The 22,360-nt window shown below is 47.0% G+C and overlaps 1 protein-coding gene across 2 annotated transcripts in view; it reads right to left on the bottom strand.

Moving 5' to 3' along the window:
* The window catches only part of USP44 (ubiquitin specific peptidase 44), a 156,828-nt gene that overhangs the window by 38,209 nt on the left and 96,259 nt on the right, over nucleotides 1-22,360 (bottom strand). Inside the window, exon 4 of one of the 2 annotated variants that reach the window (XM_078675889.1) lies at nucleotides 11,648-11,756. In XM_078675889.1, coding sequence (XP_078532015.1) covers nucleotides 11,648-11,756 — 109 coding nt within the window. The remainder of the gene's footprint in view (nucleotides 1-11,647; nucleotides 11,757-22,360) is intronic. The other variant, XM_078675899.1, reaches the window with a different exon arrangement.

The following is a 22,360-nucleotide window of genomic DNA, read 5'->3' as shown; positions in this document are numbered from 1 at the left end:
GAGGGGAGGAGGGGGGAAGGGAGAGAGAGAGGGGGGGGGGGGGGAACAACCCTAACTCAAGTGCATCTTTTGAGCAGAATACTTGTGCTAATCTTGTGTGATGGAATAACTTTCCTTCCTGCAGCAATTCCTGGCCTCTCAAGGGAGGTTTCTGGCAGATGTTGCTCCAGCTGCTCCACTCCTCCCAGTGGTACCTACCATATCTAAAAGTGTAGCCCTACTGCTTTGGCAAAGCACCTCAGTGTTTCTTAGAGCCGACCTGGTACCTTATGCATAGACTCTTCTTAGTAGTCTCAACTACCAAAGAGTCTCATGGTATGTGGCCACGAATATAAAAGTGGTCCTCTAGTGCCGCCAAATATTCCTTTCGACTATTGGGATTATCACCCTTGTTTTACAGAGTTCTTGAAGTTTTCTGCTGCACACATGGACAGCCTCTTAAGCATGGGTAGGAACTGCACAGGTCTCAGTCTTAGATAGTGCCTCCACCAGAAAGTCTTCTTCCTCTTCTATAACATGCAGTTAGCCTCGGCTTATGGTAATCTGCAGCACTCTGCATGACTAATATGCGGTTGTGTCATCCGATAATGAAGTTACTGGGTAGAGTTCTAAAGACCTATCTTCCTGGGGGGTCTACAATAGAATCATGCCAGTGATCATCCCTTCTTCAATTAGGATGAGGTCATAGTAAGGATCATAGGTATCCATTTCATGCCCATAGCCCTTGTGTGGCGACCAGTGCAGTCAAAGAGATTGTTAGTGATGGTACTGAAGGTATAGGATTACAGTCTTGAGGCCAGGGCGTTTTTGGTATGGGGAACACGCTTTTAAAAAGGAGCTTTTTTCTTTGTCAGCAGCACTGGAACCTGCTTCTTTGCCCTCTGAACTACAGATAACATCTATGGGCCTGCAAGACTGAAGAATGGACATAAGCCTTTTACAGGTACACTGCTACCATCCAGTCTCCAGCATCAAGGGCATACAAAACATGGGCCAGTGTGAGCATTTTGAATTTGTCTTTTTGCATGAATTGATTGAGATGGTCAAGATCTAAAACAGGATGAAGACTTCTGCCCTCCTTCGGCAAAACAAAGTAGTAGGAATAACGCCCAGTTCCTACTTCAGAGACCGTAACCCTCTCCATGGCTCTTTTGACCAATAGAGCCTGCACTTACTGCTGCAAAACAGACATGTGGTTTATCAGTGAGTTGCACGGATTGGAGTCGAAGGTGTGGCTGGTTAGAAAGAAATGGAAGGACGTAGCGCAGTTGGGCAATTTGGAGGACCCATGCAGCCTTGGAGGAAATGTTTTAGCAGGATCAGACAAGGGGATTGTGCATTTAAAGAGGCACACAAAAGTGGTTTTGCAGCGTTGTGATTTGGCGGGAGGCTGAGCTACACATTGCCTGAGATGCCCTGAATGTAGTCTCTGGGAGCCATTGCCTCACCCATGAATTGGCCAGGAAGACTGTTGTGCCACTGAAAACCCTGGTTCTATCCAAATATGGGGCACAACTGTTGGCAGTGTCTGATAAGGGCAGATAACCCCAGGAAACACACTGGAGCAACTTTCTTTCAAGTTTTTGCAGGGTCAAGTCCGCTTTCCTTCAGAAGCAAAATCAGTTTAATATGTCCATCAAGGATGCTTGGACATCGCCGGAGAAGCCTGTAGTCCCCATAAAGGCATGGCACCGAAGCATCACACGCATGACCATTGCCTAAACTAAGCAGTTGGTTGTGCCCAGGTCAGAAGGAATAACAAACTATCATATCCTAACCATCCTGGAAGGTTTGGTCTAAAGAAATCCATGGGTCATCTAGAACTGCTGGTCGGATGGGACCTACCATATCCTAAGCATAGATATTGCAATCCGGGAGGCATATGGGGTTGACAGAATGTAATAAAGGGTGGCACTATAAACATGCACTTGCCAAAGGCCTCAATGCTTCTGGATTTGTGATCAGGAGGGGTCGTAGGAAAGGAGTTGAAATTTACGGAGGGTCGACGCCTGTACCACAAAAGCTACCGGACCTCGGGTGTGGAGTCAAAGTCAGGGTTGCCCAGCGCTCGTCTGTGGAGACAAGGATCCTGCTAATTGACTGGAGACCCAGACCATAGTTTTGACCAAGTGCACAGGAGGGTATCTAAGGGCTTTGTTAAATGGACAAGAGGTTCAGTAGGTGTCTGGCCAGGATTGAGAACCCGAGTGAGGACGTTGGTCTTGGTTTCTGTGGCAGGGAGAAGCACGTCAAGGACCTCACAGTTCATGGCATAACAATGGCAAAAGAAGCGCTCAGCTCTATGGCAAGGCCGGGGGTAGACAAGACCTGCGTCTAGGAAGGAGCCTAGACCATTGGTCGTCCTGTAATTCTGCATGCCAATTGTTCTTCTCATACTGGGAGGCAAATGGGTCTCCTTCACTGGTCATTGACAGAATCAGAACCAAAGAGTTAGTGCAATGTAGGAGCTCTGCCTCAAGGCATGTTAATGGATTATTCAAGTCCGAAGTGTTAACTATTAGCTAAGCTCCAGTGGATCGGAACACAACGAGGACTAGACGAGGCTGGCTCAGAGTCAGAAACCAATATAGGTTGCAGATCAGATTCTCATCTGGCACTAGTGTCAATGTCAAGGAAACTGGTGCAAGGAGTGGCATGGAACGGAAATTGAACCTACGTCGGCACAGAACCCAAAGCGGGTTCAAGAGGCACAGATGGCAAATGCTCTGTCGGGACTGACTGAAGGCCCAGACCATGGTTTTGCCCAAGTGCACACAAGGGTATCTCTGTATCATTGGGGCCCGAAGGCACACCAGAGGGAACGGAAAGCATGCAGCAGAAGTGCATCATGACCTCCTTAAAGGCCATGACCTCCTGCAACGTCGCAGACAGAAAAATTCGAATTGAAGCCAGAATTCACTTAGGCTCTACAAGCAGTTCGAGATTGGACACAGCAGCATGCTGACACTCTTGCATAATCTCTGGGTTAAAGAGTGGCAAGAAGGAGCCAATTCCCGCTTAGACTCTGAACTTCTTCTTGCACTTAACCTAAGAGTTTGACAGCAACATCGATCCGCCACAGTGACAAGACCTTCCTTTCGATTTTGAACAGTCACACACAGGCTTCTGAAGTTCGGTGACAAGAGTTTCGCCTCAGAGTCCTGTATGGCCTTCAGATCCATCTGACTGCAACCAAGCTATTACTCATGAGGATCAGTTACAAATATTCGTTTGTGACACACCCAACTCGCTTTTAAACTCTTATTTTGTGAGATAACATTCTTCTGGAACACTGGTTAAAAATAAAAACCCACAAAAAAACAAGTCACAAAATAACATGTCAAGCCCGAGATGAATGGAGCTCTGGATACTCAACTGAAGGCACAGAATAAAAGAAGAAATAAATAAAGGTCACCGTGTCTGGGTAGCGCTTACAAGCGGCGCTGCTCATCACTTCTGGAGCAGAACAACATTGGTGTGGAGCAGTGCTGCTTTTGCGTTTACGATTAGAATCTGACTCCTGGGGAAAAATTCACAATCTGTGGTTGAGAGTATTCATCACAAAGGCAAGATACAGATATTTGTTAATACAGCATTTAATAATCAGGGCAAGCCAATTTTAACGTTATTCTGAGAAGTGTGGTTCATAGGTTCATTGAACTCATTGCCTTCTGTGTGAGAACATGTAAAATTGACTGCATAGAAGGATCACTTTTTTCGTGGCCTTTATTATTCCTGAGAATCTTTCCACACAAAGAGAAAAGTATTAGAATGAAAGACTACTTAAAAGTAAATGACAATAGTGATTTCTGTTATTGTAGCACATAAGACCAGTTACATTCAAGGTGCACCAAACACTATATTTCTGTATATGGTCCCTTACTTCTATATTGCATAGTCATGTAGGCAGCACAGCATAATAAGTTTGTTTGAAGGAAATGGCAGCATAAAAGTGAAACTGCATGCAAACTGAACTTGTGTTCATCACTTCTTATATGTGCCAGACAACACTAATTCTATGTCAGGACTGGAGGCGAGGATTATGCTCATCTTTTTTATTTCCATACTCAGCAACATTAACTTTAACAACAACAAAAAAAACTACAAGTTCCATTGTACGTGTAGTTCACAGGGCAGTCCCAGTCCTTCAACCAGCAGTGCTCATGGTCCACGGGGGCGTGCTGTTGCCAATACCCTTCCTCTTTCTTTCCTGCTCTCAGCAAAGATAAGTGCAGTTTTCCTCTCGCTCTTCAGGACAGGAGGTATTCTGTGTCTAATTAACAGTTTCTAGAGTATTCTTTACAGTTTGTCGTAATTATGCTAATTCTATGTGGCGTGCGAGCGCCGGTTGCTATTACAGTAGTTTTTCACTCTGGGAGTCTTCGCCTCATTTTGAGGCATTCCGTTACAACTGTATTTATTGGTGCGCAATGACATGCTGTGAGTGAGCGCTTGTTGGTTTTGGTGCTCTTTCTTCCCTCTAGGTTTGTGGCCGCGGGAGTCTCCAAACCGCTCCACTTGCGGCCCCTTGGGAGGCAAGGTGCGGTGTTGTGCCTCCGAGGCAGGAGGCCCGTGTCCGCTGCTCCGTGGCGCGCTAGGCGCAGCGGGATCAGAGAGCACCGGACGATCGCCCACGCTGCACGGCCTTTAACTCTGGAAGCGCTTACGCCTCCTATTGCAGGTCTATACAAAAAAGAATTGATGTCTCCCTACAACCGCATTGCGGTTCGTACAAACACCGCACCGCGAGTTGCTTTCTTTGGGCAAGCATTTTTAGGTCTCGCCTACGACGAACGCGCTGAAAGCGTGTTCTCGCAAGCGAGAACTATAGTCGTCGTCTCAGCAGTCTGAGACCGACGAAGGGAGACAAGACCTGGCCGCGCGCAGCGTTTCCCCATAGGATAACGTTGTGCGCGCGGCCAGGTCTTGTCTCCACAGCATGCCAGCAGACCGGATCGCGTCACGCGCCTCTCTGGAATGCAGAGGAGTCTGCAGAGAGGGCTACGCGGCGCTGTTCACGAGGCACGATGAGCTGATAAGCAGGGTGGTTCTTTGTGTGAGCATTCCACGAGAATGCATGTTCTTGTTTTAAATGCATACATATTCTTCAGGGCGCCCGTTTCCGGCACTCTCTAATGTCTGGTGAAAGTTTGAATTTCTTGCATGCAACAGTCTCAGCTTCTTTGACACTAGCTTGTTATGGGGAGGAATGTGTACAAGTCACACGTGAGATGACGGCGTGGGATATGCATTCAAAAGAGGTAGAAAGGAACAGATGGCTGAGACTCGTCTGTGTATTGTCTTAAACTGCTCTTAGGACTGGCTACACAGAGGCAGCTGGAAAGAATTTAAATTGGTCACTTCCTTTCATCTGAAAAATCTGAATGCATTTATTTCCTCCCTCTGTTATCCGCGTTATAAACAGGACTTTGTATTTTCATTTGTTTGTTCTCTAACCTTGTTGTTGATATGTTATTTCAAAAAGACTAGTTTAAATTCTTTCACAGTCCCACCATTGCAGAATTAAATCATTGTCAGTACTATATATAACGAAGCCAAAGTTGTTGCTAATTTGATGTTATGCAACTAACAACCATTGGCAAAGCCAATAGTCCTGAGTTGTATGTGTAGTGTCACTTGTTATATTAAATATCTGAATGAGACGGTCGTCCCCCAGTTTTGTCATCTCATTTAAAGCCCTGCGTAAAAGCCTTTGGATTTACCTGGTGTTTTACAGACCAGGACCTATATTAAAAGTTGCCCCGGTCATTTCGGGGGCGGGAATTAACAGGGCCGCTCGTAAATAATCCCAAAGCGAAACGTCTATACAGATTATTTATGGTGGCTCGCGCTGCGAGACGAACAGCGATAAAGTTGGCCTACTGCCTGCTTTCTGTCAGCCAATATGCATCACTGTGTTTGATAGACACTCTCGCTTTTCTTTGTGTGCCCTAGTCCTGTGTTCTTCTGCAACTCGCCTTCTTACGCGCAGCGCCAACAAGCACATCATTTGTTAAAAGAGAACCCCGAGTTTGTGCTGGCAGGGAGTAACCTGTCTGCATCCTTCAGGTCTGCAGCCGAGCTATATTCCTGTCCGCCTTGCCAAGTCTGTCGCCGGTGCAAATGCACTCATCCCACTGAATGCAGGCAGCCCCTCGCCAAAGCCCTTTGGGTGGCATTTTATTGCCAGGCTCGGGTCACTGACGACGTCTCGTGCACGTGTCATTGACTGTGTCGCAGTAAAAATGAGAGAAGTTCCGGGAAATTAAACATATGCATTGCTTTCATAAATTGGTCGAGGCGGAAAACTTTGTCGTGCAATCTCTGGTAGTTGGAAGCCTGGGCCTTTTATCTTTGCTGGCAAGAGAGAAGAGACACATGCCGAATGGAAGTCAACGATGGAAAATGTCAGCTGCCAGCCAAGCATTTACAATGCAATAGGTCTCGTATTTTGTGAGTTTAAGCTATTAGCATTGTAAATGACAATGCCTTTTATATATGTTTTATAAACAAACATAATAGGCATTGCCATTTGCAATGTTAATAGCTCAAAATCGTGTAAATGCGAGACATATTGCATTGCAAATGCTTGTTTTTTCAGCGCGATTGGAGCGCTTGTCGGGAGATTCTCGGGGCGGGCCCAGACGCTGGGATACCCATTGTGATTAAGGAAGAGTTGCTCTTGGCGGGTTCATAACCCAGCTTACACTTCGTGGGTTTACAAATAGCGACTATTAACGCCCAAATTCAACCCCTGAAGGATAGTCCTACTACTGGCGCTTAGAGCGTTGGGGACTATTGTTGTTGCTCTCCTTATAGCCTCAACCTTAATCCTATCTGTCAGGCTATGGAGGAGTCCCTCAAAGTCATCCCCCTAGATGAGGACTTCTACGATGTGGTGGAGCTTCCATCCACCAGGCAGTTTGTTGCCATGGGGCCACTCCAACAACACATTATGCCCCCCAAAGCGCAAAAATACGTCCAATGTCGACCTAGGAGCCTTCAACCACCTATAAAAGGCGTTTTTGGTCAAAGCTGATGGAGTCACAATCTAGCCCTCTAGAGGCCCCTCCCTTACAGGACGAGGACTCAGACTAGTCTGCGGATGAGGCAGGCATGTCCAGGCTTTGGCATCTTGCAGAGCCTTCAGCCACGAACGCTCCTCGAGGGGGAGGAACACTCGGATAACCTACTCCCCGAGGACACCGTCCACCCCAGCTCACTGGAGTGGACTCCCTCCACTAAGGTTTCCGCGTTCGTGGCGGGTCGCCTACGAAAAACCCTAGAAAAAAGAAGTGAGACCAGGCTCAAAGCAGAGTGCCCCCCGCCCTGCCGTACCGGGCAAAGTGGCCTTGACCCCGGAGGTGGACCCTAGTGGTCAGCAGACAAAGGGCAGCGCCACATCAACTGCCTAGAGACTTTTGGGCCTTTTATCTTTCCCACAATGTCTCCGTAACGGCAGAGTATCTACCGGGGGCATCCGATGTCACAGCAGATTGGTGTTCCAGGAGTTGGTCGGACATGAGTCTCTGGCAGCTACATCCTCCGACCTTTCACCGCCTCCAAAACCTGTGGGGGCCTTTTTCAGTGGACCATTTTGTGTCCCGGTTGGACCACCAGCTCCCGCGTTTCTTCAGGTAGAAACCGGATTCCCTAGCATCAGCGACAGATGCTTTCCTCCAGGATTGGTCCAAGTAGACAGGCTATGCCTTTCCTCTGTTCGACATGATAATGAGGCTCACGACGCAAGGCCGGAGACAGCAGGCAAAGGTGGCCTAGGTCACCCCATATTGGAGGTTTTAAGTGCGGTTTCGGGTTCTTCTGGGACTTTCTTGGGATTCTCCAATCCTACCCCAAGATCGGTTTCTCCTAACAGATCCCCAGGGCGATCCACATCCTCTAGTCCAGTAAGGGCGGAAGCCCTTGATAGCCTGGCGGATTTCAGGCATCGTTGGAGAATCTCTGGCCTATCAGCAGCGGCTCAAACATTACTGGGAGCGGCTTGGGCGAACAGCACTAACAAAAGGTATATATCGGCATGGGCCCGATGGGTCCGTTGGTGTGTTCAAGGCAATCACGATCCCATGGGGTGCGAAGTGGTAACCATCATGAATTGCTTGGCCTTCCTGGCAGCCCAAGGCCTGGCATATCATACTGTCAATTCACACAGATCGGCGATTTCGGCTGGACACCTTCCGGTCACGGGCGTCCCGGTGGGGGAACATCCTTTAGTCTGCAAGTCGATGCGGGGGATTCGCCTTTCGCTCCCTCCAGAACCCAGTTACTACTCACTGTGGGATGTTAATAGGGTATTACGTTTGTTTCAGTCTTGGCAAGCTAGTTTTTACCACAGAGGGGGTTACTTTTCACATAACACGTAGAACTAAATAGGACTCTAGAATAGTGTCCTACCCAGCTTTTGATAAATCCCCCAAGCTGTGCATCATCAGATATCTCAGTACGAGAGCATGACTGAGGAGATTTGCCTGCCGGGCGAACGCCAGCTGCTGATTTCCTTAAGGAACCCCTTCAAAACGGTTTTTCCACCAACAATAACTTGCTGGATCAGATGGGTGATGCAAGAAGCGGGCATAAAGGTCTCAGTTTGGGGCACACTTTGTCCAAGAAGCTATAGCTTCTAAGGCTTTTTCTTTGGGCACCAGAATAGAAGACATTCTGAATGCGGCAGACTGGTCTTCAGACTCCATGTTTAACAGATTCTATTTTAAACCAGTCATGAACATGGCGTCGTTGGTGGTGGACAAGCTTTGAACGAGCATAATCCTTGCCTCTGGTCCAGACATAGAATGAAAAATACTAGTAACCATGACAGAAAGTTTCAATTCTATCAAGGAAGCGGAGGCGAGGATTATTCCCGCCTGTGGCTCAAAGAGACCGGTTCCCACCCACATACACAGTGTTTGTAAGGGATCACATAAGCATTGTTATGGTGGATTCTGACACATGGGATGAGTATTGCCTTTTGGTTCCACACTGAAGTTCTTCTCTTGCTGGTTAATGTTCGCATATGCTCTGGTACATTGTTTCGGTTCATGCAGTTTGGAGAATGGTTTCATTGGGTTCTCCTTTTGGCTTCTCCTAGGATCTGAAGGATCCAAAACAGACTGACAATCTTTGGTGTCAAAGTGGTCACAGTCAAGAAAGTGGAAGGATATTGGCAACAGCACAACCTCGTGGACCATGAGCACTGCTGATTGGAGGACCGGGACTGCCCTGTGAACTACACGTACAAGGGGACTTGTCTTTTTTTTGTTGTTGTTGAAGTTGCCGAGTATGGAAATAAAAGAAAGATTAGCATAATCCCTGCCTCCGCGTCCTTAATAGAATTGAAACTTTCCGTCATGGTTACTAGGACATTTTTCATTATTTATATATTCTTGTCCCCCCCATTTCAGCACGCAGGAAGATAAAGCCAATGCAAGGGGCCTCTTTCCTCAACGAACCAGGCAGTGGGATATTCAGAGAAGGAAAGTGACTGATGGCACCAACTCCCAACGAAATCTAAAACTGCCATTGTAGAATAGGTGAAATTTGTATACCCAAGACGAATTGGGTACAACCGTTACTGTGTGGAACTGGGTGAAATTTATGTAGAACAAAAAAAAACAATTTGAAAACAGGAGAGGAAAAAATATGGGATGTCTGTACTCTGCTACATGTTATGGAGTCATCGCAAGTGGTAACACTTATCTGTTGGTTCATCCACGTGGTTTCTATGAATATAAATAAAATACCACCATTGTAGATTCCACGGTACAGGAATGGGTTTGTGCTTTTGTGAAGGAAGTTTATCTGCACACTTAATATAAATATGGTACCAAAATATACCTTCAATCAGGCCCATAAGATGCAAGAATCAATTCTTGAACTAAAGCTTAAGAAACCTTTAACACAGTTGGTTTTATTTCTCTACTGTGAGGAGTGCACAGTGAATCCTAAAACCATTTCTGGTAAATGATTACATACCTGTTGCTCTTCATGTCTAAGCTTTGTGCTGCAGCTAGTTTCTGCCATTGGGACTAAATAGACCAGCACAGAAGGAGATTGTCCTTCCACAGCAGTAGGCTCTCCATTTAGAGGGCATTTATACATCGGTGTGTACGGCAACGATGGAACAGTTTTCTAAAAAAAAATTATACTAACTATATTACTAGGAGTAGTAGTTATAACAATCTTAGTCCAAACTGCAGTGATGGAATTTTCTGCACCACGAGGAGAAAGGTCACCATCAAGCACATACTCCTTTCTACTTAGGCAACTTGCGTAAAGTGGGAAATTCAAGGCACTGGACACTGTTTCAAAATAATTGGCCTCCTCACGTGCAGCATTTCCACTAACTCCGAAAATGGCAAAAAGAAAGAAAAGCCCTATGTTGATGTTATTCAAGGATTGGGCTCAATGGTCGCATGTGCTCCCATTTAATGGCTTAAGCCAACGTCAACCAAAGAGCAACATTTGCTCAATTTTGAAGCACTATGTCCATCTCTGGTAGTACAATTATAACTGCATCAAGTGACAGGTCATGCAGGCCTGGGGAAGAGGTACTCATAATGGCTGGAATGCATCCCAAAAATGAGTACAGTACAATGTCAACAGATGGTAGTTTCGAAATCAGGCGAGACCGCCGTCCTTGGGGCCAACTTTAATATACAAGTTATCGCAGTCTAGCCGCAGCATGGAGCCAGGTTGCCTAGTAATGCTTAACATTAATCCTCCCATAAAGGGAAGAGAAAAAGTTCTTCAGCAAATAAAATGTTTGATTGTTTTTATGTCAACGGAAAACAGGACTTGAAATAAATCATACAGATTCTGTTGATGTGTCCGAGTTGCTGACTGACACGCCAAGAATAGTACAGCAGTCATGGGTCCAGCAGGATTCTGCTTGCACAAGTGCCAATAAATAGGGAAGAGAGGGGATGAAAGAGTGGCACTGGACCATAAAAGGTAATGCATTCATAGATTACTCCTGCATTGTATAATTCCTGAATCATCAAAAATCAGCTTCCAAGTTAATTAAATTGCAGAGTTGAGAGTTCCACAATTTGTGACTGAATGAAAAAGCAGTGTTAAGGATATCTTCTTGAATAAATAAAACCAAATATAATTTAAGTAGGGTGCAGAGCAAAATAGATCGCCTTTGGTGTTTACACGTAACTCAGTGGTACTAATTTAATTAACTTTGAGAAGGTATTAAAGTCTGAGACAGCTGTTGCTTGCATTTGAAATAATGGACTGCGGCCTATACCAGAGCAAAATAAAGTGCTGCACTTTAACTTGAAGTCCCAAATATGTACACACCCTGGAAGGAACCAATATGTTCTAGCAAAGTAACATAACGAGATCTACGCATTCTAGTGTGAAAGGACCTGTAGGAATGGATTTTCTACATCCGATTTTTTTTTTCTGAACGTCAGCAATACGTGAAACACAAAAGAGAAAAACAGTGCAATACAAATAAACACTGTTCAGAACGTTACCAGCAGCAGCTAATTGGATTGTTTATTTGCATTTAAAACAGCATTTTCGAACTGGCTATTTCACTTTTTATCACCCTCCCCCCAGCAAGCACCCACTCAGGGACTTGCGACTCTTAAAACTAGTAAGTGGTGCAGTAAAGGCTGCTTACCTGAATCTCTTAAGGTGCAGTCGCAGAACCTGAGGTAGTTGACAAACCATCAGCTGCTTCTGGGCTTCTGTAAGAATAACTGGCTTTGATGAAAATTTCCTACGTTTAGCTGTAGCAGACAAAGAACAATTTTTATTACCAATGAGGTAAGCAGCGAGGACCCAGCCAACAGTGGAACTGATCCCAACAGATACTGGCATGTAATGGGACATAGCAGGGCCCCCAGTGGAACTTCACTTTATAATATCAAATCTTTTGCAGTCCGTGCAGTTCAAATAGTGTGCATTTATGCTTTTTTTCTTAATAAATTTGCCTGAGAAATAACATTAAGCCTTTGGTAAAGCTAACACATTTGGCTTATCTGTTGTACATTAAATATGTAGATGGTGGTGCCATTATTCCATGCATTTACATCCATGAAGCTTGAAGAGACTGTAGTTGCTTCACCTGCAACTTGAACTAAAGTAAACATCTGTGATATGCGGCGGCTCTGGTAATAAGGAGCTAACTAGCGTTGCAAGAAGACCGCTACGGTGGTCTGTAACTAGAAACTAAAATACGTCGTATCACGACATACAGTCATGTATGCATATAATGCAATATTTCTAAGAACAAGGATTGTAGATTTTAATACTTACTGTAGGTTTCTAGAGTAGACCGATCGCCTGGATTTTACAATAACCAATGAAAAAGGGAGTCAATGCAGTTATTCATGCTACAATGAAAGGGTATTCCGAACAAATGTGGCATTTATTTGTGGTGGGAAGGTGTGTAATATTTAGCAAACGGATGATCTTCTTAGTGTAAAGGCTAGTGGGTCAGAAATGATGCTTCAGAGTTTTTTATTTTTTAGTGGTCCTGCAACTTGTAACTTAATGGCTGCGGAGGGAGGAAAACAGACAATGCAGCTTTCAAGCTCATTAGGAAAAAAAGTGAATGAAAGAGGGGGGAAAGGCATGTCGTTCATGGACATCTTTTAAAATCGATTCCTTTTTGGGGGATTAGCAAGGCCGTGAAGGAAACTGATGTTAATAGTTACTTGCCATGCTGGAAAGACCACAGTGCAGAGGGTGATCATGATCGCTGGGCAGAAGGTGCCATTCATTTAGGGTGGTTGGCTATTTGGGGCGAGGGGTATGCAGAAGGGGATTCACATCAGGGAACCGAGACGTTAGAGGCCAGAGTCGGAGAAAGCATGAAATGTAAACCTGTAGTCCTACTAATACGCATGTAAAATATGTAGGGACTATAAAAACATTTATAGGTAGGTACACGTAAGAAAGATTATGACGGCTGGGCATGGTTATATACTGTAAAAAAGTAAGCAACCGCACGAAATTGGCACTACATAAATGTTCTATAGTCTGATACAAAGTTGGAAATACTACACTAAAGTAAACAAAAAAGCGATGGCTGGGATGCTTGAATTAATCAGCCACTAGTAATCACTGACCGCATCCCAGTCCATTGCTATTTTTCACACCATGCCACCTCATTTTAGACCCATTCATATGCAAATGAGTGTTGACACCGCTCCAATGTGAACAGAGCAGCCCAAACTGCCAAGCCAGGTTCTCCCTGAACTAGAACACAAGCGACCCAGAAACTGTTTCACCCTAGGTAGGGCTCAGCCGCAAGATGAGCTTGTTCCATTGACACAGGTGCACGGTACCCACGTATGTGCATACCGGTCGCACTTAAGTCGATGAAGTATATAACAAAGCAACAAATGGAACACTAATCACAGCCACTGGTAATCACTCAATGGGTTGGAATGCTACCCTGAGCGATTGGCAGTGGTTAGACTTATTGCTAGCATTCTTCCCATCATCTTTTGTGTGTTTGATATACTGCCCTAAGTCGCAGGGTTACATCCAGACGTGGGTCTCGTGCGCACTCTGCCACTAGAACTAAGCTACACCAGACTAAAGAGTCCCAATCAGGTCTAAACCAGTCTTGAGCGGTTTGTGTTCTGGTTCAGGGAGGACCTGCCTGGGCAGTTCGTACTGGACTACTCATATTGGAGGAAGGTCAAGACTGATTTTCATATTGCAGGGTCCAAACGGAGTGGAACGGTACCCCGGGCAGACTGCTGGTGGTTAGATTTATATCAAGTATTTATTCCATCAAATTTTGTGTGGTTGGAAATACCATACTGGCATTCGATTGGGAAAATGATGTATCCACATTATATAACAAATAGCATTCGAATCAAAGAATCTCATCTCAGTTTTTCCATTCACTATACTTAGGCAACAGTGTCAAAAGAAGTTTGCTATAGACATCGCAAAGAAAACGTATGCCGGTGACTGGTGTATGGAGAAAGGCGTTTTAGACCCCATAGGGAAAGCAAGATCTGATGGGGCACCAGGGCCAAATGGCGTTCCCTACAAGAATATTAAGAAGAACATGAATTTTAGAGCCTCATGGCTAACCCTATCATTTAACGGAGGCTTTCGTACAGTCACCATTCCATCTTCCTGGAAGGGCTCTTGCTTATGTCTAATGCATGGAAAAGGTTCAATGGCACAGCCAGACAATAGAATGATAAACCTTCTACATATAGAAGTCACAATTTGAGCATCTTCGCGGTTAAATTATCCCAAAGAATGGCCCGACAAACAACCCAATTCCCTAGTATCAAACTGGATTCATGGAAAACAAGGGCACAATTGACATCAATCTTGACAAATCATGACTCAAAAACTGAAATCTTTATGCCAGTTTTATCGTTTTTAAAATAGCGTTTGACGGGATCAATAAAAACAGACCAATGCTGATCCAAAATGGTTAAATGTGATCAGGGGCCTTTGTACAGAGATCTGGAGCCAAGAAAGAGGTGGCAACAAGTCTTTGACCACAAAAATACACACCTGCCTCAAACAAGATTGTGCCCTTGCCCCTATTTTACTTAATCTATACATTTAAGATATGAGGTCATCCATAGCAAATTCTAGAGCCTGCTCTCTGAAAATAGCTAGGATGTTGATGCCCATGCTCCTGTATGCAGATGATACGCTAATCTAGGATAGAACTAGCATGCACCTTCAATACACGTTTAAGTGCCTTGTGAGTTATGGTGGAGACAAAAGCTAGAGTATAAACTATGAGAAATCATTGACCTTATTTTTTAAAGAAGACATGGTGGGCTTGGCGCCCATTCTGTTATGGGTTAAAATCTGGTCCACACAGGAGCCAAGTTTCAGACTGAGAATTGTGAAGGATTCTATGAAACAAAGTAACATGCTAGCCATTCCTTGGACTAATTATAGAAAAAGTACTCTTCAAGACCTAAGATTGAGCAGTTTCTTCGAGACTACAGTTCAGATTAGCTCACATACCAATGACCTGGTAAAGGAAATGTACATTGCCCATAACGAAAAGTATACATTTATTAATGCTCTTGATATGGTCACTGTGCATTCGTATATCACACTCAACCTGTAAAGGCATGAAGCCCTACTTAACATGGATACAGGGACCACAAAGGCTTTATTTAATACTGCTTAGAGCCAATAAAAGTATCTTTTTTTAAAGTTTTTTTTCCCCGTTACTGGGTCCTGGTTTGCTCCATTGCCATGTTGTCCATCTGATGAAGTTTCAACCAGTCAACCAAGCACTCCATGCTATTTTGGACTTTGTACTTTGCTTTTAGAACGGTTTTTAAGCCCCATCAGTGGAAATGAATATGCTACTTACCAGTATGCATCTGTTCTTGGCATGTAGGGTTGCTGACATTCATATCTATAGCATAGATCGCCGCCTAGTGTTGGGTCCGGATGATTGCACAATGTTGTCCTGGAAGTGTCTTCGAAGTATCGCGAGCTAGGTGGCTCCTCCCCTGGACTACAGTGCGCATGGGCATCGACTCCATCCCCAGATTGTTTTTAGCCATTGTGGCAAAGATGGAGTATAACAGTGTAATGGCCATGCTAAGAGTAAGTGTAAAAAAGTCTGCAGCCGCTACAGGCGCCGGGGAGGAGGGCGGGCGATATGAATGTCAGCAGCCCTACATGCCAAGAACAGATGCATACTGGTAAGTAGCATATTCAGTTCGAGGCATGTGGGCTGCTGAATTCATATCTATAGCATAGAATACATAGCAGTCCCTCCATTAACGGCAGCCGCCTGTGCCAGCTGCAGAAGTTTGAAAAAGTGTTCTAAGAACAGCCTGCCCTACAGCTGCCTGCTGCTTGGAGTGCACATCTACACAGTAATGTTTAGTAAATGTGTGTGGTGTAGACCATGTGGCTGCTCTACAAATATCTTCCAAAGGGATATTACCAAGGAAAGCCATAGAGGCCCCAACTTGCGAGTGGAGTGGGCTCTGGGAGGTACCGTCAAAGTGCGCTTAGCCTTGTGATAGCAAATCTGAATGCACTTAATGATCCACCTGGCTATACCTGCTTTGGAAATGGGGTTGCCTTTGTGCTGGGCTGAAAAGGCAACAAAGAGTTGTGGTGTTTTCCTAAAGTCTTTGGTCCTATCGATGTAGTACATCAAAGCTCGCTTGACATCAAGAGTGTGGAGCATTCTTTCGGCCACCGTTTCTGGGTTTTGAAAGAACGCGGGCAGTTCAATGGTCTGGTTGACATGAAACTGCGAAACCACTTTAGGAAGGAATTTAGGGTTAGTGCGCAGCACCACCCAGTTTGAGTGAATCTGTATGAAAGGCTCTTGTACAGTGAGCGCCTGCAGCTCACTAACACGTCGTAGAGACGGTAATAGCAATGAGAAAAGCCACTTTCCACGTTAAGAACTGAATCTCACATGAATGTAAAGGCTCAAAAGGTGGGCCCATCAACCTGGTGAGGACCACATTGAGTTCCATACAGGAGCTGGTGAGGTCCTGGGAGGGATGACCCGCTTCAGCCCCTCTAGGAAGGCTTTAATGGCAGGCACCCTGAAAACTGAGAGATGCTTTGGAGATAAGCCGCTATGCGGATAAGTGTATCCGAATGGAAGCATATGCAAGATTGCATTTGTAAAGATGCAACAAATGATGTTGGGAATGGACGCATCAAGTGGGTTGATGTGGCGTTCAGTACAGTAAATGACAAACCGCTTCTATTTCGCTGCATAGCAGGCTCTAGTGGTGGGCTTTCTCGCCTCCCGAATGATATCCATGCATTCAGGAGGCAAGTCAAGGTAGCCAAACTCTAAGACCTCAGGAGCCAGATCGCCAGATTGAGCTGTTGCGGATCTGGATGCTGAATGTAGCCATGGTTCTGCGTCAAAAGACTGGGCGTGAGGTGCAGCCGGTGATGCGGTACCACGGAGAGTTCTAGAAACGTGGTGTACCATGGCTGGCGTGCCCACGTTGGAGCAACCAGGATGAGTGTCATCAAGTGTTGCTTTAGCTTTCTTGCCACCAGCAGTATGAGAGGTGCTGGGGGAAAAGCGTACGCAAATCTGCCTGACCAGTTTATCCATATCGCATTGCCTTGCGACTGTGGGTGAGGGAACCTGGCGGCAAAGCTTTGGCATTTTGCATTTTCCCTTGTGGCGAACAGGTCTATCACTGGATGACCCCACTGCTGGAAGTACGGGTGGAGTACTGATGGATGTATCTCCCACTCGTGCATTTGGTGGCTGTACCTGCTGAGCAGGTCCGCTATCTGATTGTCTGTGCCCTGGAGGTGTTCCGCCATGAGGAAGATGTTCCTCTGAATGGCCCACTTCCACATGCTCTGAGCCAGATGAGACAACTGTGGAGAGTGTGTACCTCCCTGCTTCTGGATGTAGTACATGGCCGTCATGTTGTCCGTCCGGATCAACACGACCTTGTTGCACAGATGTACTTTGAATGCTTTTAGTGCCATGAAGATTGCCATCAGTTCTAGGTAGTTGATGTGCATCTTCCTTTGCTGCATTGTCCATAGTCCCTGCACCGTGTAGTGGAGTACATGAGCTCCCCATCCCTGGAGAGATGCGTCCGTCGTCAGGATAATCTGTGGCACAGGCTCCTGGAACGGTCGGCCCTTGCAAAGGTTGTGTGGATTCCACCAATGCAGAGAGTTGTATGCCCGACCGGTCACCAACACTAGGTCTTTTAACTGCCCCTGAGCCTGAGTCCACTGATGCGCCAAGCATTCCTGGAGCGGACGCATATATAACCTCGCGTGTGGGACTTTGAAAATGCAGGAGGCCATCATGCCTATCAACTGCATGAACACTCTCGCAGGAAGCGAGTGTTGCGGTCTGAACTGTTGGATTAGCGCTTGGATGTTGTTGATCCGCGCTGAAGTTGGCTGAGCCGTGGCTGCCAGAGTATTGATCGTCGCACCCAGATATTGCCGCACATGGGCCGGCTGAAGGTGCGACTTTGGATAGTTTAGTGAGAAGCCCAGACCGTGAAGAAGGTGAATGGTGTGGGACATGTCGGCGGCGCACTGCTGGGCCGACTTTGCCTGAACCAGCCAGTCGTCCAGGTAAGGGTAGACATGTACATTTTGTCTCCTGAGGTGCGCCGCCACTGTCGCCAGACATTTGGTGAACACTCTGGGGGCCGTGGTCACTCCGAAAGGAAGGACCTTGAATTGATAATGCCGATTTTGAATGGTGAATCTGAGGTATTTTTTGTGTGATGGATGGAGTGGAATGTGGAAGTAAGCATCCTTGAGGTCCAAGGTTGCGAGGAAGTCCCCCCTGAGTGAGTAACGGAAGAACTTGCTGCAGCGTTAGCATGTGGAAGCGTTCGGAGAGAATGTATTGGTTTAGGGGCCGGAGGTCCAGAATAGGCCAGAGGGACCAGTCCTTCGGGTTTAAGAAGTACAGGGAGTACACTCCTGTGCCTTCTTCCTCCACTGGCACGAGCTCTATAGCGCCCTTTTGCAGCATGACAAGAACCTCCTGCTGCAATAAGTGCAAATGCTCTGTGGACATAGGACGGTGTATTGGTGGTATGTTGGGTGGAGTGGATGTGAGCTCCAAACAATAACCGAACTGGATAAGTTTCCTGACCCACCTGTCTGTGGTGATGTATTTCCAGACTGGCAGGTACTGCTGGAGTCTCCCCCCGACAGGTGTGGAATGGTCGGGGGGCAGTGACAGGGTGTCACTGTTTGTTGGAGGCGGAGGAACGGGAGTTGTTGTTGCCCCTGCCTCTGCCCTTGGCGTTGTTGCCTCGATAACCTCCTCTACTCTGCTTGGGGTAAGAGGATTGCGCCCCACCTTTATTGAATTGTGTTTGCTGGGACATCTGGACTCTGGAAACACCTCGATTGCTTGAGCGACGAAAAGTGCTCCCCCGAAACTGTTGGGACTGGAGAGCTCCCATGGACTTCGCAGTCTCGGTATCCTCCTTTATTTTTTCCAAGGTGGTATCCACCTCAGGACCAAATAATCTGTCAGGGTTTACTGGCTGGTTGAGGATGGTAGTTGGGATCTCAGGCTTAAACCCGGAGATTCTGAGCCATGCCTGACGTCTTAACATCACACTGGTGTTAATTGCCCTGGCTGCAGTGTCCGCAACGTCTAGTGCAAACTTAATTGAAGCGTTGGAGATGGATAAGCATCTCCGCAGCCTCCTTACATTGGTCTGGGAGATGTTGCAACATGGTCTCTAGTGTGTCGTAGTGTGCCCTGTCGTACCGAGCCAAGAGTGCCTGCGTGTTAGAGATACACCAGATATTGGCCGCCTGAGCTGCTACTCTCTTTCCCGATGCCTCCAGCACTTTGGATTCTTTGTCCGGGGGAGGAGCTTCACCAGTGGTCTGCTAATTTGCCCTTTTGCAGGCATTAGAAACGACCAGGGAGTCCAATGGCAACTGGCCCTTGATGTAGGTTGGATCGCCAGGTGCCGGTCGGTATTTTTTTTCAATTCTAGGGTTGACTACCCTTGACCGTGTGGGTTCCTTGAAGATGTCCGCACCATGTTTCAGGACCCCCTTTAGCATAGGGAGAGTTTTCACAGTCTTTTCAGCTGTTGAAAAAGTGTCAAAGAGGAAGTCCACCTCCACAGGGTCAGCATGCAGTTCAACGTCGTGTTTTTTTGCCGCCCTCTCGATTAAGGCATTGAATGCCGCAGAATCCTCAGTGGGAGAGGTCTTGACATTGTAGACCTGAGTGTCAAGGGCGGGTTGCTGATCCCCTTGGTCTCCTGCGTCCACCCATGAGTCCTGTTGTTCATCAGGATCTGTGTGGGCCGGGAAGTTGTATTCCTCATCCTGATCCCCAGCATCCTCGGCATCCGAATAAGTTGGTGAGGGTGTGGCAACTCTGAGTCCGAGGAGCCAATGGTTCGACCAAGACCGGTGAATCCGAAGGCTTTTTGCGCTTTAGAGGAATGGTGTATGACTCCAAAGGCGTCGTCGCAGTAATTTTCTGTTTGTAAAGCGTAAGCTTCCCGGTGTCGGCATCGATGAAACGCTCCAACTGATCCTCCACCAATGGTGGTCGATGCTTCAAGCCCCCAGCCGGGAGAGTAGGCTTCGACCCCGCAGTACCTTGCAAGTTCGCTCCGGGCACCGACTGGTGCGAAGGCCTTCGGTGCCACCTTCGGCGGCAACGTGAAGAGGATTGGCGTCGATGACTTGGAGGAGGGGACCGACTGCTTCGGTGCGGAAGGTGCCTTGGGGTCTTCCGCCGAAGCCTTGTCCCTGATATGTTTCAGGGAGTCCGAGACCTGCTTCGTGAAGGAAGCAGACGGCTTCGTCGACACAACAGACGATCTTGGTCCACCAACGTGTGAAGACTCTAGCGTTGATGACTTGGGCTGTTCCGGCCGAGGCTTTATCGTGTCGGCGGGCTGGGTAACCGTTTTTGGGGCCCCAGGCTCCGGCTCGACACCCTTGCTGGTCTTCGGCTCGACGCCCTTCTTGGACTTCGGCTCGACGCCTTTGCCTGTCTCCGGCTTGACGCCCGTCTTGGACTTCGGCTCGACGCCCTTGCTCGACTGTGGCTAGACGCCCTTCTTGGACTTCTGCTCGATGCCCTTGGTCAGCTGTGGCTGAACGCTTTTCCCCGACTTCGCCGGGTCGATAGCTTTCTTCGGCCTGGGTTGTCCAGACACCTCGGAAGACGAGGGTGTCGACGGGGGAGCAGACGTTTTCGGTTTCGATGGCGTTTGAACCACTTTCGGTAGTGTTGACACCGAAGGTTTCACTCTCGGTTTCGATTTTGACAATGGCGGCTCCGCCGAAGTGTCCGTAGCCGGGCCGGGGGGCGGGGCCGTGGATCCTGGTAGAAGGTCATGGGTAAGGCCGATTGGCGATCCCTCGACCTGAGCCTTTGTAAGTGTTCAAACGGGGCATAGCTCTTCCTCTAAGCTATCTTCCATGGCCCCATAGGCCTCGTCGTCTCCTACCTCGTCGACGACTTCTTCTACGTCTAGGCCTTCGACATCCACTTGATAGTCGTAGTCTTTTTCTTCCGCTGGAGGTGAAATCTGCAGCTGAACTTCGTGTTCGTCTGCTTCCTCGCTGTTGAATATGTCCACCGGTGCCGGGGCCGACTGCCGGGCCTCCATGCGCGCCACGCGCCGAAGCCGAATCGTCTTCTTCGAACAAAACCGTGAACAAGCCATACAGTTGGCTTCATCGTGGTCCGGCGACAGACACTTGTTGCACACCGGGTGGACGTCGATGTGTGGGTACTTCGACCCGCACACGGGACACTTCTTGAACGGGCTCCGTTCCATGTCGTGTTGTCGAGGGTCTTGCTGCGTCGACTGGGCCTCGAGCACCAAAGTCACGCGACTCCCTGGATGTCCAACTCGGGAAGCGAGTCGAACAGAACCGGGCACCGAACGCAAACAATACTGACGATACGAAAAAGGCCTTTTTGCCTTCGAAAAAGTTTGTCGATTCCGAACTGGAGAGAACGAAAGTACATCCGAACCCAATGGCGGAAAAAAACAATCTGGGGATGGAGTCGATGCCCATGCGCACTGTAGTCCAAGGGAGGAGCCACCTATCTCGCGATACTTCGAAGACTCTTCCAGGACAACAATGTGCAATCATCCGGACCCAACACTAGGCGGCGATCTATGCTATAGATATGAATTCAGCAGCCCACATGCCTCGAACATGTTTAACACACACCAAGAGGGTCTATCAGTTTTACAACTCCTGAGTCTCTACCAATTTATTATGCAGTTTTGGAATTTATCATCCAGGCGCTGAATTGAAGGAAAAAATATGCTGCATGATTTATCGCTGATGCTTGTGTGATCAGTGATGTATATGTCATTAACTGAAGTTTTATGATACTGATCTGTTGTGACTTTTGTATGCGTGTTAGATATGTATTTGTCTGACCGAATTAAGATTAATTTGACCTTGCCATTGGGAGTCTTGAGCACCAACGAGCAAGGTTCAATATATATGTTTCTTTGTTAGCCAAGCGGATTAGATCCTTTGATCTGGAGGCATTATCCTATGCTGATACACAAATAATTGTGTCCATCACAGGGGATATAGAGGCCTCCACCACCAACTTCAACAACTGCATGCAGGCTGTGACATCTTGGATGGTAAATAACTGCGTTCAACTGAATGGGGAGAAAATTGAGGTTCTGGTCTTTGGTAGCCAACAAGCGGATTAGATCCTTTGAGCTGGAGGCATTATCCTATGCTGATACACAAATAATTGTGTCCATCACAGGGGATATAGAGGCCTCCACCACCAACTTCAACAACTGCATGCAGGCTGTGACATCTTGGATGGTAAATAACTGCGTTCAACTGAATGGGGAGAAAATTGAGGTTCTGG

This window comes from Lissotriton helveticus, chromosome 1_1 (genome assembly GCF_964261635.1).
Source record: "Lissotriton helveticus chromosome 1_1, aLisHel1.1, whole genome shotgun sequence".
NCBI lineage: Eukaryota > Metazoa > Chordata > Amphibia > Caudata > Salamandridae > Lissotriton > Lissotriton helveticus.
The sequence above is the reverse complement of the archived record's forward strand: the minus strand, read 5'-3'. Positions and strand labels throughout refer to the sequence as shown.